This window comes from Callorhinus ursinus, unplaced genomic scaffold (genome assembly GCF_003265705.2).
Source record: "Callorhinus ursinus isolate GAN/ISIS: 27379988/994484 unplaced genomic scaffold, GSC_fseal_2.0 scaffold15, whole genome shotgun sequence".
In the NCBI taxonomy this organism is placed as follows: Eukaryota; Metazoa; Chordata; class Mammalia; order Carnivora; family Otariidae; genus Callorhinus; species Callorhinus ursinus.
In genome coordinates, this window is record NW_027397077.1 from 18,232,711 (window position 1) to 18,251,231 (window position 18,521).

General features: G+C 39.3%; 1 protein-coding gene across 13 annotated transcripts in view; it reads right to left on the reverse strand.

Moving 5' to 3' along the window:
* The window catches only part of CADPS (calcium dependent secretion activator), a 472,068-nt gene that overhangs the window by 88,259 nt on the left and 365,288 nt on the right, over positions 1-18,521 (reverse strand). For 8 of the 13 annotated variants that reach the window (XM_025885232.2, XM_073901481.1, XM_073901486.1 and 5 more), the window contains 3 exons: positions 11,715-11,821; positions 4,897-5,053; positions 3,963-4,104 (listed from right to left, as the gene is read on the reverse strand). In XM_025885232.2, coding sequence (XP_025741017.1) covers positions 3,963-4,104; positions 4,897-5,053; positions 11,715-11,821 — 406 coding nt within the window. Of the gene's footprint in view, positions 1-3,962; positions 4,105-4,896; positions 5,054-6,237; positions 6,259-11,714; positions 11,822-18,521 lie in introns of all 13 variants that reach the window. The other 5 variants (XM_073901482.1, XM_025885231.2, XM_073901479.1 and 2 more) reach the window with 1 other exon arrangement.

Consider the following 18,521-nt stretch of genomic DNA (forward strand, 5'->3'; position numbering starts at 1 on the left):
GGTATTCAAAATTCTTGTTTTACAAAAGAGGGTACTGAGGCTTGGGAAAATCATCTGGCTTGCCCAAGGTCATCCAGCAAGTTAATGTCAGAGTCAGAAGTGCAGACTCCTCCAAGTCTAGTACTCTTGTATTTCATACCAGGTCACCTACATGTTGCTAAGATGTCTGGTCTGATGCTTTATGATTATTAAGATATCAATATCCTTGAAAATCTGGAAAATGAAAGTTATTTTAAAAATATGTTTCATATGTATATCTCAGGCAGAGAGAGATAGAGTGCATTTTGAGAAATGAGAAACAGGTTTTTCCGTGTGCATATGTCAAGGACAGTGTTTAGTGCAACCATTCAGAGCCATCCTAACCTGAAATGGGCAACGATGAAGCACAGATTCTCTGTGCCTGGAGGCGTTTAAGTGGAGGTTGAGAGAAGGTCAGTCAAGGAGAGGGTAGGGTGGAGTGGGTACTTGGTACTAGTCCTGGGAAGCTTTGCATTGCATGCTTTCTAAATTTGCTTCCACACTGAAGGCCAGAATGACATGACTAACAAGGAGCCAACTCTAAAAAGCTGGTAGAAATGTTGTCCAACTGCCAGTTAGGAACAAAAGCTTTTATTCAGGCTATGGGAGAGTTGTGAACAACCTGTCCAGCCATGGTCCTATGACGTGTCCTCATGGACACCCACAAGAGGGTTATGGGCTCTAGCTTGAGCCTGTTCTTGACAGGCTGACTATCTTCAGCTGTGGTTAGAAGCTGTGTGATGACATTTTTCACAAATACACTGAGATTCTAATTATGACTGTATCTGGCTTAATGGAAACAGAGATGCTGCTGCCCTTTCTCTCCGTGCAGAGATGGGCGACCACCTTTCTAGAGAAAAGCAGCAGTAGGACTTGGCCATTTGACCCTCTCAGGTAGCTTTGGTTGTATCGAGCCCAAAGGACTGTATCTCTGTTTTATTTTATAGGTCCATATTTTGAAATAAGAAAATCTGAAGAATAGAGAATATTTTTTGATCTATTCTTAGCAAGTTCAATATATTAGTAGCATTTTCTTGCCAGAGTGTCATTTTTCTTTAATATTTTGAATGCTAGTTTTTCTTGAAGTAAGCTTTACAATGCATTTCTCAGTCATTTTACCTATAATCAAGTGCCTGTAGTCACAATTTTTGAAAAATGGAAGAACAGAAGTATTTGAGTATAACAATTATTTGAGGGAAAGTTTATGTGTGCATGCGTGTGTATGTGTGTGTGTACGTACTGGAGGAACACATGTAAGAGTAGAGAAGGTTGAACGAACTAAATCTATTTATCTAAGTCAGTTTCTTCTTTTTGAGTAAGCGTAATAAAAAAAATTACAAAAAGATCATCCTTGACTTGGAAAAATATCCAAAAAGGAAATGAATCTCTGCTTCTTCACTAGCAGTCAGATAAAAGCTTGTACTTTCTCTTCACCTGGTAGGAAGTATAGGGAGACTCATTCTTCTTAGCACATAAAAGCATGTGCCCAAGTTCTTTTTACCCTTCATTTTGTGCTGGCCATTCTGTTACTCTGTCATAGCATCCACATTCTGTTTACAAATCAACTAATAAAATGTGTGTGGTTTCAAAGTATTGTAATTTAGTTTACGTTTTAGTTGGCACTTTCAAATACCTCTACGTATTCTAAAAGGCACGTACTATTTACCATGAGTTGAACAGACCACAATCACAGTCACTAACCAATAGCACAGTTTGGGACAGCAAAAAGCTACTTGAGGAAAAAACAAACAAACAAAAAAAACATCTGCATCAAACATTCCCAGGTTATTCTTCACAACTATTAATCCTTCCCTAATTTTCAGGTCTTTAAATTACTGGTCCAAGAGTTCAAATTTTATTTTTTTAAGCATTAAAAAAAATCCCCAACAAAACCTTCCTTGACTAACATTTCCAATTGTGAAAATAATTTTGATTCTACCTTTATGTCTGATGGTATCAAGAATATTTAATACTTCAAAAGAAATAGCAGTTACTTGCTTGAAGAATTTAACAGATTATAAAATGACATTGGTGACATTATCACAGAGCTTCATGACAATTTTCAGACACCGAGGAGGGACACTTTAAAAAATCAGTTTTACAGAGGAGAAAACAGTTCATAGAGTTTTCAAGACTTGCCTTCTGGTTGGTGAGTGGAGGGCAAGGCCCTAACTCTGAGGCCCTTTAAGAAATAGTGACAGATACAAATAATTTCCTCCCATGTGGTCGGTAGTAGCAGAATCCACGCTTAAACCCAAGTAAGTAAAAGCAATTTCAAGACCATTACTGTTTTGAAAATGTGAACATTACTCATTTGAACCTTTTCCTTTTCTCAGATGTTCTCTACAGCATAACTGTCTTGAATATAATGAGCATTAAAAAAATACAGTCACTTGTTCATGTTTTGTCATTAAGGGACCCAGTTTAATTCTCATGAGTTAAAAGTCAGCAGGACCATATTAAGAGATGGTATAAACCTGAGAATAACAAGCTAAAATTTAGATTTCTTGGTGCTTGCAAATGAAGAGCAACTGCCTATTTACCTGCTCTCAGTGGGGTAAGTCAAGAAACTCCTCTTGTGACTTAGACGTGGAAATGGGGGGTGGGGTGGCCAAGAAAGCTATTTTGCACAGATTTCTTTATCAGTTAGAATCATGCAGTAAAATATCAGAGGAAGAATCTCAATCCAGAAAACTGCTTAGAGATAAGGCACAGGTCAAATCTTGTAAATTGAGGAAAAGAGTTTTGAATATTTGTTCTGGAGTGTCTCTAAGTGTGCTGTACATACCCCCTATTTTGCTTTATACTGGTTGCTATTTCCCAAAGATGTAAAGGACTAGAAAGAACAAAATGCTTTCCTTACATAAAAGAAAAAAAAAAGTCTAACAGGGTAAAGCTAATACCGGGCTTTATTGGAGCTTTTCAAACCATACCAGAAAATTCTCTCCACCTAGGAGCCTTCTATGTCTCTAGAAAGGGGAGCCTGAGACTGACCCTCTGGCAGCCCTGAGTCACAGACCTTCCCCTTGCTGGGAAACGGAGGTGGCCCTGAATCTGCCAGACATTTTCAAGTAAGATCTAAGATTTGTTAAGCAATTGTGGAAATTGCCAAATTCACACCCTACAGGATTTCCTATCATTGGTCCTACAGGATAGATATTCCCCTGGGAGAAAAAAAGTAGCCAAATACATTTAGGAAGCTCCAGGTGAAGCAGAGTTAAATAAGAGTCTGTATGACTATGTCCTCCGGGTTTTCAAATATGCTGTTGTGCTTTGTGGTTCTCCAGGAGATATGGGTGTGGGGTGGATGAGTGGAGGTATATAGAATTTTCTAAACATATCTGGCCATGGAGTTCTTTTCTTGAGGTGTGTCTCAAAGGCCTAGACCAGGAAATGGCAATCTATAGCCCATAGGACAGCCTCCTGTTTTTGAAGATAAAGTTTTATGGGAACACAGCCACATTTGTTCATTTGCCTTTTGTCTGTTTTTGATTTTTCGCTACAACGGTAGAGCTGAGAAGTTGTGACAGAGATTGTGTAGTTGAAAAGGCTAAATATTCACTATCTCGCCTTTTATAGAAAAAGTTTGCAGACCCCCTGCCTAGACCCCTATGGAACACACTGTGGGAAACATTAATTCCTAAGGATATCACCACTGGAGTAGGATACACAGTACAAACATCACAGCCAAGTTTATATCCCTTATTTCTTATTTATCTTGTGTAATAAAACAAAGATTTCATTTCATAAAACATTTCTTAACCTCCTCCCACCTCCCCTACTTTGGACAAGGACAGTATGAGCATCATAGTTGGAAACATGTACAGTGTTTGCTCGATGTCCATGCTAACAATAAAAACTGTAAGACACCATTAATCCATTTCTGTATGACTCTCCAGCCATTTGCACCCAAACTCCAATGGTATCAAAAAAGGTTTCCTTACTTGACTGGTTCCCATGACTCCCGCTCAAAGCCCCTGTGAATGGATTGTGCAATTGAGGACTCCATCAAATCCACATATCTAACCACAAGTGGGGCAAACAGGTCTTGCAGGTGTTTGTGAAATTTTCCATTGCACAAATTATCTAGAACAGATAAGCAAAAGCTTGGTAAGAACCCACAATTGCTTTATCAGCATACAATGTACATACAGAAAGGATTACCTTCTATATTAAATATACTGCTTCTAGGGGATTCAAGAAAAAGGGGGTATATAAAAGTACATGAACAGCACTGAAGCTCATGATTAGATCTGTGTGGAAGGAAAATGGAATTCAAAAATATTTTACCCATTTGTTTCATTCTTCTAAAAAGGAAAAACAATCATGCTCCTTTAAAAAACAGTAAAAACAATAACCGACAATTGTTTTTTAGGTTTTCTCCTTGTACCTGCTCCCCTTCCTCCCATGACATTAGCAGAAAGAAAGAACATTCTGTACCCCTCCCTCCCTTCATAACTTTTCTTGGAAGGAAGTTCTATTTTATGCCTATGTATTGCTGTAAGATACTGAAACGCTTGGGGTGTTATTTAGCTAGAAATTGTTTTTCATCTAGAAAACATCTTTCAATAAAAATTTCAAAATGTGAAGAGGTTAAGTTAATTAGCTTGTTCAAAAGCAAATAAAACACACAGGCACGAATATCGCTTATCACACTGCTCTTGGGCTCTTTTGCCTTGTTAAGAGAGGGCTTCGGTGCAACAGGACATTTGTTGAAAGAAAGAAGGGCCATCAGCTGTAAGTTTGGTTTTTTTAAAGCAATAAGAAAACTCTGAAGAGGTTTCACTAGGCTGTAGTCTGACTGGGCCAAAGACATTTTAGCGATCTGTTTATCTGCACACTACTTAGGAAAGTCAACCAGTCAAAGATAGTACATACAGTCGGTACGGAGAAAATCATTCAGCAGCTGAAACAGTGGAAAACTGTCCCACGTGTCTGGGGGCTGCACCTCTAATGCTGCATCCATGTCCACTGCAAAAAGTGACAGGAACGTCTCGGCATGCTCCACCATCAAGTCTGACCACCACGCGAAGGCCTTTGAAATTTGGCAGAAAAACAACAGACAAAGAGGCGATGAGCTTCTCTCTCCAACCTAAGATGTGAAGTCAAGCCCTCACTGGTCAAGATTAACTGTGCATCAGCAGGGTTTGGTAATTTTATTGTAAAAAGAACAGGATTTTTGATACAATGGGGCCTCTCAGTGTCCCAAGGCCATGCCTTTTCATCATTCCAGGCCTGCCTCAGAAAGTCTTTATTCTGACCTGCTGGTCGAGGATGCAGCTGTAGAAAGGACAGACGTGGAACTTCTGTTCAATTTACAATAACCCAGTAGGTTTGGAGTCATGCTCTTTGTCACTATTGTTGGCTAGCTCTTGCTCTAAGGTATTCGAATTTGGGAGTTTCTTCACTGTGTTTATGGGTTTTCTGCTGGTCTAACTTGAAAATTTGCAGTTAGGGTTCACTTATATCTACATATCTGGGCTTCATTGTCTATGGTCTCATACAAGCTCAGCAACTCATATTTCTCTACGCATTGGTCATGTTACTCCTATTTCATGCCAGGTCACCAAACATTTGAGTCAAAATCTTTTTAAGTGGGGAGCCTCTGGTTTTGCATCCTGTCTGTAGGAAAGATCAGATGTAAGCTAGGAAACACTCAGTAAGATTAGGACTTACTTTTCTGGGGCTTGGACACATATGTACATTGAAAACCAAAAAATATCAGTGAAGTAACTCATTTTCATGCACGTGGGTCCTTGGAAATCATTGTGCAGGGTCTCAGGGGCAACATTCACATCGGACTGGGCCAGATGTGAATGCCATTCAAAGGCATGCATGCATGGTGACTAATCATTTCTGGCAGGGAGCATGCAGAATGAGTGACAGTGTCAACAGGCCCCCCCCCCCTTATTTTTACTGATTTCAAAGAGAGCAGAGAAACAAAAACAAATTGCCAACCCCTTCTTGTCCCCCACCTCCCCACCCAATGCCGTAAAGTATTTACATTGGAAACACTTTCCGGAGCATTCACCAAAAGAAAGATGGGAAGGTGTTTGGAAACATGAAAGATGATTATGGAAATAATTCCATAAATGAAAGAGTTTGTTCAATGGCCAAGCTCTTGTGTGATTTATTAGTTATTTGGGGATATTCTAACAGCCACTAGGAGGCAGAGTAGGGGTCCACCTCTCTTCTTTCATGAGATTTCATTTTACTTACTTCTCCTTTATCAACATGTGGCTGGTGTGCAAATTAAATGGAAAAAATCAAGTCATGGACCATTCTGCAAGGTCAGCTTGGCTGGAAATAGACACCTGCTGTATCCATTTTAATTTACAGTAAAACCTCACTGATTCGGAGAATGAGAGAAGAGAAATGCTCATCTGTCAGCAAAAAAGCTAAATTATGGGGTTTTCTAAAAAGAGGTATCATTTTACTGCTTTCAAATGAAGTCTATAATTGGGCACCAAAGTAAAAGGTATTTGCTGGTTACCATATCGATGTATCATAAATGTAGAAATTTAAAAAAAACTTCTAATAATTGTAGACAAATTGACCTCTAAAGTGAAGTCAAAGAGACAGAAATTTTAACTTCAGAGGGCCTGATATGAAATTTATGAGAGAGCCTTTAGAATTTCCAGAGAGAGTTGAGATCATGTCAAACATTCTACTTAAGAAAAATTATAAGAGCTGCATCTGCCGTTGAATTGTCACAAGCATTTGTGTCTGAATCGATGAGGTTTTATTGTAGTTTTACTAACTCGGTGTGAGAGCCCTGGGGCTTGGGGCTAGCTCCGCTGACTACCTGGCTAAATCCGGCAGAGGAAGAAATCCTCCACTCCACTCCCAGAGCTCATCCAGCCACCTGTCTTTTAGGCAGAGACTTTCTAAATATTGGAACTTGCTGGAGTCCCACTCCCATCCCCAACCCTATATGGGGGGATGACTCTCATCAATACTGATGCAGGATATTTGCAAAATCCACAAAGGCACACCAAGTGTTGGCTGGTACTCATTCTTTAGTTATTTGATTAATTTTACATCTTCAGGGTGAGTCCAAGTAAACAGTTACTAGGGAGACTGAGTTGCCTTCCCAGACACGATTTTGCTCTAGGATGACAGGAAAAAAGCAAAAACAAAACACAGAACAAAAAACTAATCCTAAATGCCTGAAATTAAAAATGTCTTAGCCCAACCTCATACCTGGTTCTTACCACGTTTATTTAAAAGTTGCAAACCAGAGGCCCTAAGAAGCACCCACTTCTACTATCTATTGAGAACTTAGTCCTTCACTGGAATTTAAAAAAAATTGAACAATTATCTATAGTTGTCGCATTAATCATCATGTAGATAGACAGCCCTACAAAGAACAATGACTACTCTGATGTGAATTACTACTTTTGAAGTCTGGCAGAGAAACTTAGGATTCTAGAATGAAGATAGTTTAAATATAGTAGTTGTAGGAGAAATGAAGACCAAATCTATTTCTGTACACCCAAGGTCATTCCTCCAGAACTTCATCATCAAACCTGACTCTCTGAGAAGGAGAAAAAGATTCTGGCAATGGTAAAACAACAAAACAAAACAAAGAAAAAAACAACCCAAAAAGCCATTATCATAATTTCAATCAAATGAACAGAATCTGTGTGACTGGGCTGGGGCAAGGCAAGCTTTAAAATTAAAACAAAACAAAACAAACAAAACACCCAGACCCAACAACTATATTTATTTTATGCTTGCTCATACAGGTGAATGCTATTTTTGTATATGAGTTAACTCAAAGTTTGTGGGCATCTAAAGTCTTTGGAAATCTTTTCCGAAGACAATAGGGAGAGGTACTTCGGCTTCTAAATACTTACCTGGTGTGTTTCATTATTTAAAGGCAAAGATGTATGCTTTAGGAATACAGTCTACCACACTGAACACATTGTATATTTTGTACACAAACTACATGTATATATGTACCCCTCTGTATACCACAATACATATATACATATACATACGTATACATAGAGAGAGAGATTGGGAAGGTGGAGCAATGATACATGAAGGCATAATTTGTGTGTGTGTGCACGTGTGTGTGAATAACTTCGGCTCTGAGAGCAGAATCAAGCTGAAATTAAGAGGCAAATAAGAGAACTGCTACTGCTACCCATGCCTGGGTGAATGTGTGATGCATTTCTAGCTGATGAACATGTTTTCTCTTGGGGCATTTAATTACTTTGTATTGGAATTAAACATGGCTCTAAGGATTATTGTTTTCTTGGTGGGGGAGGCAAGTCTACTTGTCAATTTCATTTGTGCGGTGCCACCGAACAGCATGACTCTATAGCCAAGATCCATGCTTAGGATTGAGTGATTTTCTAGAGTTCACTGAGCACTCAGAATATACAGTGAGTACTGGTCAGTGGAAAAAAAATCTTCACAATTCATTCTCTGGGCATCAAAACCTCATCTTACTTGTACCAGGGCGAATGCCACTTCTTTAACCATAGCCCAGGGGCCTTTCTTGACCCTGAAATCAGATGGGCAGCTTTTAAAAATTACTAATAGTTGGTCCCTCCCCATGAGATTCTGATTAATTGAGCTGGGGCGAGACCGTGGCATCAGCCATTTTTAAGAGCTTTCCAGGTGAGTGCAAGCTGTAAGTGAATGCTAAGAACAAAGGGTGCTAACTTTCTGGACCACTCCGCCTTGCAATGAGCCCACTCTTCTCTCAACATATGCTGTCTGTACCACTCATTTGGTACTTTCCACATAGGTTTTGTCCTTTTCATGGTCACATATTCACATATTTTGCTTCTTTAGCAATTTGTCCCTAATAATACAACAGCCAAGCTTTGTTGAGAACTTACTCTATGCCAGGCATAACACCAGATGCTTTGCTTAATGTCGCCTTCCATCCCAACAACAACCATCTGAGGTAGATTCCATTGTTATCTCCCATTTACAGGACTAGACAGGTTAAGAAACCAGGTTGAGATCACAGAGCAATGAGGAGGTAAAGCTGGAATTCAAACTCAAGCTTCTCTGGCACAGAACCCAAGCTATTGGCCAGTCTGCACTGTATCGTTTGAAGGCTAGGACTACCTTATGTCTCCTTGTCCTTCCAAAAAGCACTGAGGTAGTAGCCTCAGTGCTCAGCAGATAGGTAGCTTTTGATTGCTGATTGAAATTTTTGTGATTGGATGAAATTATTAGTTCAGGAAATAATCTTGTACATTTACCTAAAACCAAACCGAGCCTCCACATTCCAAAGTATGCTGAAGTTTTTAGTTGTAACTCCCCAAGTTAACAAATGAAAATGGAATTGAATTTATTTCTACTCTATGTATTTACCCTGAATGGCTTTTGACTGTGTAAGATTAAAATATTTTTATGATGATGGTTATTAGGTCAGTTTAGGATGATGATTAGCACTTCCTGAAAGAAGTGTTTTTTGGAAAAGAAAAAAAATATCGGGCTGCCTGGATGGCTCAGTCATTAGGCGTCTGCCTTCGGCTCAGGTCATGATTCCAGGGTCCTGGGATGGAGCCCCGCGTCGGGCTCCCTGCTCAGCGGGAAGCCTGCTTCTCCCTCTGCCGGCCGCTCCCCCTGCTTGTGTTCCCCCTCTCTCTCTCTGTCAAATAAATAAATAAAAATCTTAAAAAAAAAAAGAAAAGATCTTCTTTGGAATATCAACTTCCCTTTGGTACCTCTTTTGAGGTATGGAAAATATCCATCCTTCCTTAGCCTGTAGCAGCCTCAGAGCATAATGTGATTACAAATCAAGCATGTCTGTCATTTTTCTTCTTTTACTCAAAAGCACAGCACCACAGCTGTGACCGAGGAAGCGATCTTCTCCGTACCCACGTCTTCAGAAGTGTGTACATTTGGTTCAACATCATGGGGAAAGCCTCAACGTCCTGATCAGGGGAGGGCCTCTGGAGATGATCTGCTGGGCACCCAGAAAGAACATACTTACCGTCACTTAAGCCTGAAGGGCCCCCAATCTGAAAAGGATGTCCTAGAGGATGGAATCGAAAAAAATTCTAGCCCAACTTAATTTTATATGTCTGGAGGCATGTCCTAGGGTTTCCATGTTTGGAGGGTGTTGATTTGGCCCCTCTTCTCATTCCTGGCCGTGCACTGCTGGGTGCTTTGGAGATAGTTACACTCACCTCAAGGGGTCTTCACCCCATTCTTAGGAGGATTTTCGGGGAAATCATGAATCTTTGGCACTCTCTCTATATATAAATACTGTATATATGGTTCACATACAGACAGTCATAGAGGAAGATTAGTATCACTCTGGCCAGCTACCGGTTACTACGGTCGGTACTCATCTGCTGTGAGAAAGGGAAGTACAGACAGACATAGGAAACTGAGACAGGCTAAGGACAGAATCCAGGCAGGTGGGAGGCGCGTGTCGGGATGTAACTGCCGTTGTTGTTAGGTATATCAATCGCTTCATGCACGCACAAGAGAACCCCCACATTTACCCTGCCGTGGAGGGCCACCATTTCACAAGCAGTCCACTGGAAGTTGCTGTTACATTCCTTGGGTCAGTGTTAGAAAGCAGGAGCACCCAGGAAAAGTCCCAGTAGAAGACATGGTACTGGAAGGGCATGCACAGACTATGACAGCAGGTGGCTGGCTCATTCGGTTTAGTCACATACCTCTTTTCCCTGCCACGATCAGCCATGATTGAGTGGAACAGTAGAAAAACAGGGAGGAAATTTAAATATGCAATCAGGCATTAGTCGGGACGGTTGGATTTATGGTGTATTATATATTATTTAACTATACTGTCAATTTTCATTTATCATGGGAATGATCATTTTAAGTGCTTGAGAAATAGCTTTTATGGAATGCCTTATTTCCCCCTTTAGCTGTAGAATTAACTGGAGAGGAAGAGTGAAAATTAGTGCAATTTTCAAAAAGGTTATTTTAAGAGCAATGATTTTAAATCTCAGTTTTGAAACAAGAGCTGATGAAATAGTTTGACCATAATGGAATCTTGGAATCTTTTTTTTTAAGGGTTGTGTTGTTTAAGTCCTTACAGGTTTGGGATTTAGTTAGCCTTGAAATCCCTTAGTTTACAATGATTATCAAAATGATCATTTTTGGCAGTGGTTCGTAAAAAAAAAAAAAAGACAGAAAGCTGTATCTATCTATTAGATGTATGTTGGCGAATCGACAGGTTGAACAACACAGAATAATTTGCTTCCGTCACTGTGTTTAGCAACCTAGGTCATCTGAGATTAACAAATGAAGACTCTAGTGCAAGCAGAGAGTAAGTTACAGAGATAAATTCAAAAACATGGCCTGTGATCCACACACCAAATAAAATAAATAAAAACAACAGTGGTAGCAACAACGACAACCACAGAAGACCAAAAAGTATATTGTGTGTTCTGGACAATAACCATATGCTGCTTGAATAAATTATCTTTAAAATATACTCACCTCTTTTGCTTCTTGCTAAAACATCTGAAAACTTAAGCTGAAATGGACAACATGCAACCACTTTTTGCTTGTTTTACACAACCTTCCAGAGGCTTCTCCTTGCAACACTTGCCCTTTCCTTCTCTTTGCAAGGCCAGTTAAAAGAAAATGGGTGTTAAGGAATCTTGTTCATGTCGCTGGTAGGATCAGTTCTGCACTGTCCAGCTGAGGGACACCCAAAGAGACATTTTCCCGCCATGCCTGCTCACCTCTGCGTGATGCTCCTCATTCTGCTGGAGAACCTCAATGACTAGCTCAGCAAGGCGGATTGTGTCTTCCAGCTTTTTGGCAGGAGTGATTAACCGGCCTACATTTTCTGTAGTACAAGAATTTGTGTTAAAATTCAGCGAAAGCCTCAGGCTAGTTTTGTGGCCATTAGAACTAGTGGATAAGAAATGTCAAATAGTTACCAATTTTTTTAAAAGTTTCATGCAGATGTTAAGTGCCACGTAATTAGTAGTGAGCAAACCATAAAGCCATTTTGTTATTATCACCATCGTCCTTAGAATACATATTAAGAAAAAGCAGTGCTCCAGCTTCAAATTTGCATATTAAACTACCTTAAGTTTATGACAGCCCATTTCAAATTTAGTGACATTTTGTACACACGTTCTTTAAAGACAGCATAAATGTACTATCTTAGATCACTCTCTAGACTGTGTTCATGCTACCTGAAGTGGGAAGCTTACTCTTGACTGCTGTGACATTTGTTTCCTGCATTTGTCCCTGAACATTTGATACTACAGCATTGTTTTTCATTACAGGTCTGCACGTTTAACAGGTACTGGAATGTTCATTTTGAACAAACAGAATCAAAGGTCTGGCTGTTTTAAGTTGTCCAGGGAGGAGACTGAAAGTTAAGGGACATTCCTGGACCATTAGGTAGAAGGCAGGATAGAATCATTAAAAGGGTGTTGGGGGTAGATTGCAGGAGGAACTGGTGGGAGTTTGTGCCACCTGTTGGTGCAACTGAAATTTTATCAGGTGGGTGGCAACAATATACTCCAAACTGTTTCTTTGTTTTTAGTTTTGATAGTGTTGATAGCCACAAACTGGACCTGGTTGATGCTGAATCTTTTGTAGAGCTGAATCCATGAATGTTTGGTAAGTTCATTATGTTACCAAAAATTAAAAACTTTTCTCCTGGGGAAAAACAGTAAAATTTAAAATATACAGATTTTCTTGGCCAATGAAATTGCTTCAATTTAACCAGTCTGTACTCACAAGGGATCTTCTATTTCATGTTGAAACCTTTAAACCTTGAAGCCTCAGAGTCCTTTGGAACACACAGAGTGTAATGGCAATAAGGATCTGTTAGTGTGATTCCACAGGCAGGTATATATGTGCACAAAAAGACTGCCAAAACTTATTTTTATCTCTTCATCTAAAGCAGATATATCTTGGTTTCAGGATTTTCCTGCTAATGGAAATTATTCAATACTTCACAAGAAGGTTTCGTTGTTGTTTGTGTTGTTGTCTTGGGGTGCGTGGGGTTTAAACAAAGTCATGGGTGACTGCTGATTTACAAAAGAAATTTAAGAGAGCCATATAATTTTCTTTTGTACATTTGTTAGACAGGTGATGAACATGTCAGATGATTAGTAATCTGGGATTTAATAATGAAAAACAAATTCAGTGAAGCACTATGCAAAAAGAGTATCTCAGCCAATGGAAACTAAGAATGGTAAATGGGGTTGGGTAAGATTGTCAAAGTACTGAAAGTTTCAGTCCAACAAGGTCCAATGACTGGTGTGAAAGTGGGCTTTCTGGATTCAGGCCAATGGATTGCTCCATTGTCTCTACTGTGTACAGGTGGAAATGTGGCTGGATATGGTTAGGGCATGAAGGGGGGAGTGGCGGGGAACATAAATATATAGATCAGGTGGGGAATATCCAACACTCAGAGGAAGGAAATGTGCAGAGTTTAGGGTCAAGGGCTCATTGCCTGGTCTGGAGCAATAAATACGTGGAGAGAGAATGAGTGAGAAGATTGACTTCTATGCGTTTGGGGTACCTGGTCTGTGTATAATTTCATAAATGGGCTATCATAATTTCATCAGTAGACTTTCAGGCATTTCTACAAACATACTGTGTATATATGTTTGAGTAATATGTGTAGAATGAGGTATTTGCATTTTGATAGTAAATATGCATAAGCTACTATTTTTTATTAGTTGGTATTCACATTTACACATCAATTTGCAAATTCCTCATCCTATGCTTATTACCCATTCGACACATATACCTACATACACACATCACACACTTACATACATTTTCTAGTAACCAGACAAGCCTGCACATTAATACAAATCTGCAGGAAATCCCACTTGGGGCACATCTTTGAAATCTCTAGCTTTAAGAATAAAGAACATTGTCCTTTGCATGGAATACTCACCAAATCTAGGGGAATTCTACTGTACATGACATATGATATAGACATGAAGTAATTCCCACCAATATTTTTATGTATTTTCATGTGAATGATTTTTATGTTTGGAGAAATCCAAGATGCTTAAGCTAGGACCACCTGAAGATTTGTTTTAATATGCAGTACTCTTAGATTGACTACAATATATACTGATAGATACACATAAAGTGTATATGTGCATGCAGCCATTCTAAGTGTGTGCACATGTACACAGATATGTGTATGCCTGATGTATATATACAAACAGTATGTTTAATAAAACCTTTTATAATTTTACTTTAACACGCAACCAATAAAATAAAAAGCAGGTTTAGGATCCTTTAATCTAGGATGCTTGATCTTCCAATTAACCCATGTAGCAAACTTTCATTTACTATTAATTAGCTGTAATACCATTATCTATAGATCAAGCCACTTTATTGAGACACGACACTGTTTTCTTCTTCATTTGCATATCTAACTGACTAGCTAAGTGGCAAAAATGGTACTAAAAACAACTTCTCTAAGATGTTGTCTTTAAAGAAAATATTGTGCAAAATCCTCTAGCACGTCCTCCCTTCCCTCACCCCCCATCAGAGGTCAAGGAGAAATTTGTGCTTAGACATGATATTTTTTTTGTCACTTCTGCTGTCTTGAAATGTATTGCAACATTCCTATCACCCAATCTTGTACTAGCTGGAGCACTGAAGAAGGGGAGCTGTAACTACTGTATACTTAGTAAACATTTCATACAACAGAATTGAAGCTCATAACATATAAAAAAAATCGTCATGCAAAATGTTATGCAACAACAATGTTATTTTGTGCTGACATTGAAATTTGAAAATGTTGCATATGTCAGACATAGCTAGACAAAAAAATGTGGACATTTGGAAATAAATGCTCTCTTTCGACTGTCTCAAAACCTACAGTGTCAGACTTGAGAGCCTGAGCCTCAGCTTCGTGTTCCAAACCGAAACAAAATTTCAAGAAGAAAAATGAACAGAAAAGCAAACTAAACTAAAAAGCTGCTGAATAAAGTAATGGTAGAAGTTTACAGTACTTGGTTTTGGCCTAGGCATGCCTTTGAGCCTCTGATATAACATGCTGGTCTGCTTTTGGGTGGGTGGAGGAGGCCCAGGAGGTGGCGGGGGAGCTGCTCAGGGAGGTGAGGAGAGACAGTAAAAAAAGGAAAGAAACAACGTGACTTTCACAAAGGTGACCAGGAAGATGATAAAGTCTGAAAAGAACAACAAAACAAGCAACAATGATAAAACACAGATGGAGGGCTGCTACTTTCCTGGAATTACTGCAGTATTACAGAGATATGACATTGTGTGACAAGGGACGGGACTCTTACCAGCGTCACCCGTACCACCCTACCGAGACGCTCAGAGGCTGAATGCAAACACTGGATGCCTTTCTCCAGATGGATACACATGAATGATGGTGGCAGCATCATTGACAGAAAGAAGATACACTTTTGTTCAATGAAGAACGCCTCTATGTGAATAGCTGCTTCCTCTTCCCAGTGATCAGACTTGATGGATTCATAGCTGGAAGATCTGGCTTCTCACCCTCAATATGCTACTTAACTTCCTCATGTACCTTCCACCTTCTCCTTAAACCTCTCTGTGCTTCAGTTTCCTCAGCTATGAAGCGAGAATATTAGTATCTTTTTTTACATACCTTGCGGGGCTGATGATAAGAGCAAATAAAACAATGCGTGGATAGATCTCTGTAAAGCCTAAGGTGCCTAAAGACGTTTACTGTTCTCTCCAACACTGTGAGAAGGCAGGAATTAATTGCTTTACAAAAGCAGATGAAGGGCCATTATTAGTTCAAGTGAGCTAGGGAATATTCTTGCTCCCTTTGTGGAATTTCAACATGTCAAAATCTGTCATTTTGGGGAAAAATGTGTGGCATCTGATTGTCTCCAGCTCATTTAATTATTTTCAATTTGGAATTCTCGTGGCTTTTATATTGTGGGTTGAATCATATATAAAAACTTGCCAGCTTATCAAATATGTTACTTGCTATTCCAAATGTTAGAATACTGTAATCAGCACTTGACCCATCTGTCATGTGGTTTACGATATCAGCACAGCAAACATCCTGTAACAATAGCCTCTCCTTAAATACACACACAGAGCACTATCAGCTTCTACAATTCTCTCTCTTTAATGAGGGTCTCATTAACCTTAGACCTGCTCCTTTTTAATAGTTCCTCATTTATAAAGCAATCTGTATGGTGAGGGGGGGACATACTACATTGCCAAGTTTGCTTCTTGGTTTGCTTGAATTTTCAACTGGGAAAATGAATTTTACTGCAGGCTTATAGGAAATGGAATTCTAGCAACAGAGATAAAAATATAAGAAATAAGGCTAAATATAATATTCTGGCAAAACCATCTATTGAAAGGGAAAGTTGATGAGGTCTTTTGCTTGTGGGACCACCTCAGTGTTTTGAATGTAGGACTAAAAAAAAATATTTACCAGTCTCCTCTTATTTAAATCTTTTGTTTGGAAAATACTGTGCCTAAGTAGAATTTGGAAAAATCAGTGTTGAATTAAAGCTATTTAGAGGAAAACAACTACTGATGCTTTATAAAAAAGTATTCCGTATTTTAATATATTTGTTAAAATCTGGTTTTCCACTTACAGCTGTACTGTAAGTTAGGTACATCTCTGGTAACGCATCCCCATGGCTCTTTCAGTGAATGTGTGTTACCTGAGCATGCAATTCTCATGGCAACTTCTTACTCATTCTCACCCAGATAGCTGAGCGTGTGTAGAGAAACACTTGACCTGGTGGTGTATAAAACAATGAAGTGTCCCCGGGCTGATCCAGAACCCACCCATGAGGCAGCCGATACATATTTCAGCTCAGTGGGTCTTGATGAAAATTCGTAAAGGGATTCCCTCCTGCCAACTGCCTGTCCAGAATTCTGACAGTGAGGTTTGCCACCATAGAAAAACAAGCTCCCTATTTTTTTTTCCTCACAGAGCAAAACAAAAACATCATACCTTGGTTTCCAACTTCATTTACCCAATTACCATTGCTCATGTTTACACAATTAAATCTGCTTGGCTTCCAGAGAGAGAGTTAAATGTGACTGCAGAAAAAACAAAAAGAGAATTCCTCTGCATGCTCAGCTAAGCCAAGGAAGAGAAGCATCCAGGAGCGAGAGACACTCCAATTAGCCCTTAAATAACCTGACCATCTCTGCTTCCAGTGAGGGAATTGCCAGTCCCTGAAATATCATATGAGAGATGGATATGGTTGATGGAAAGCTCACTTACCACCAACTTCCAACCTACTGATGTGTTGCTGAAGATGCCAGTGTTAGTATTATGCTATCACTGGAAATAACTAGCCTGTAGCAGTTTGCTATGATTTGGGAGTTGGGGGGGGGCGGGGACAAGAGCTAGAGTAGGAACAGAAAACTAAGTAGATTGCCACGTCGGCTTTCCAGAGTACCCTGCCTCTCTAAAATGATGGCTCACTGGACCATACATTTAATGCAAGGTTACAATTCAGCATAATTTCTTCAGTGAGGTTATCTGTTATATACACTTGATGCATTGCATCTTCATCACTCCCTTTCAGGAGATTTCATCTCTAGCACAGTATAAAGTATATGGTAGTAAAGATGTGGATGAATCATGGGTTGTTTTCTCTACTATTTTCCTGGTAGTCATCTTTGTCTCTTCCCTATAAGGCCATGGGTGGCATGGCCTATCCATTCTATCTCCAAAATGTCTCTTGGTTTTTTCTTCCACTGTATTAGGTCATGTGCCCACATTCTTGCTGAGGGGGTAGACATGCAACTCATCTCATCATCTCCACCTCAACTGTTGCTAAAGACTGCCAGCCAGCCTTTAGTCCCTTTCCTCCTCTGCAGTTCATTGTCTATGTAGCAGCCAGAGTGACCTCGTAAAGCACACATTTGAGCCTGTCATACCCCTGCTCAGAAGCCTTTACGAGATCCCTTCATAACAAGAGCTATACCTTCATATGCCATAATAAGAGTGCCTTTATAACAAAGGTCCACCTCCTCTGTTGATACCTCTACTTGAGCACATATGGCCCTTAAAAATAGCATATCATATTCAATGTCAGTTCTACCTATGCCCAATGAATTTTGTATTTCTAGGGGCTAAAGAAGTTCCTGGCAGGACCCTGGGGCAGGTCCTCAAATATTGGTGGAAGGAAATCCTCAGTGGATTCTACCCAATGCAGTGCTTTCATGGAAAAACAAATACTCTGTAGTGGCAATATGCTTATAGCTATACAATAACTTTATCTGTTACCAAAAGCCCCTGGTTACTTAACAAATATACTAAACTAAATCACTGAATAGTAAACATTATAACTTAAACTTCCAAATCAGAGAACAACTTCGGGTGTCTTGATGCAATTAAAAATGTTTAAGATCATTTAAAATACTTTTTATTTAAATTACATTGCAACAGCAAGGAAGAAGTAATGCTATTATAATATGTTTCTTCTCTAGTTTTGTATCTTTGTACCCTAAATCAGGCTTTGCTGTTAAGACTGAACTGTTGCACTCAAGAGAAATAAACTTAATTTTGGATGGACACA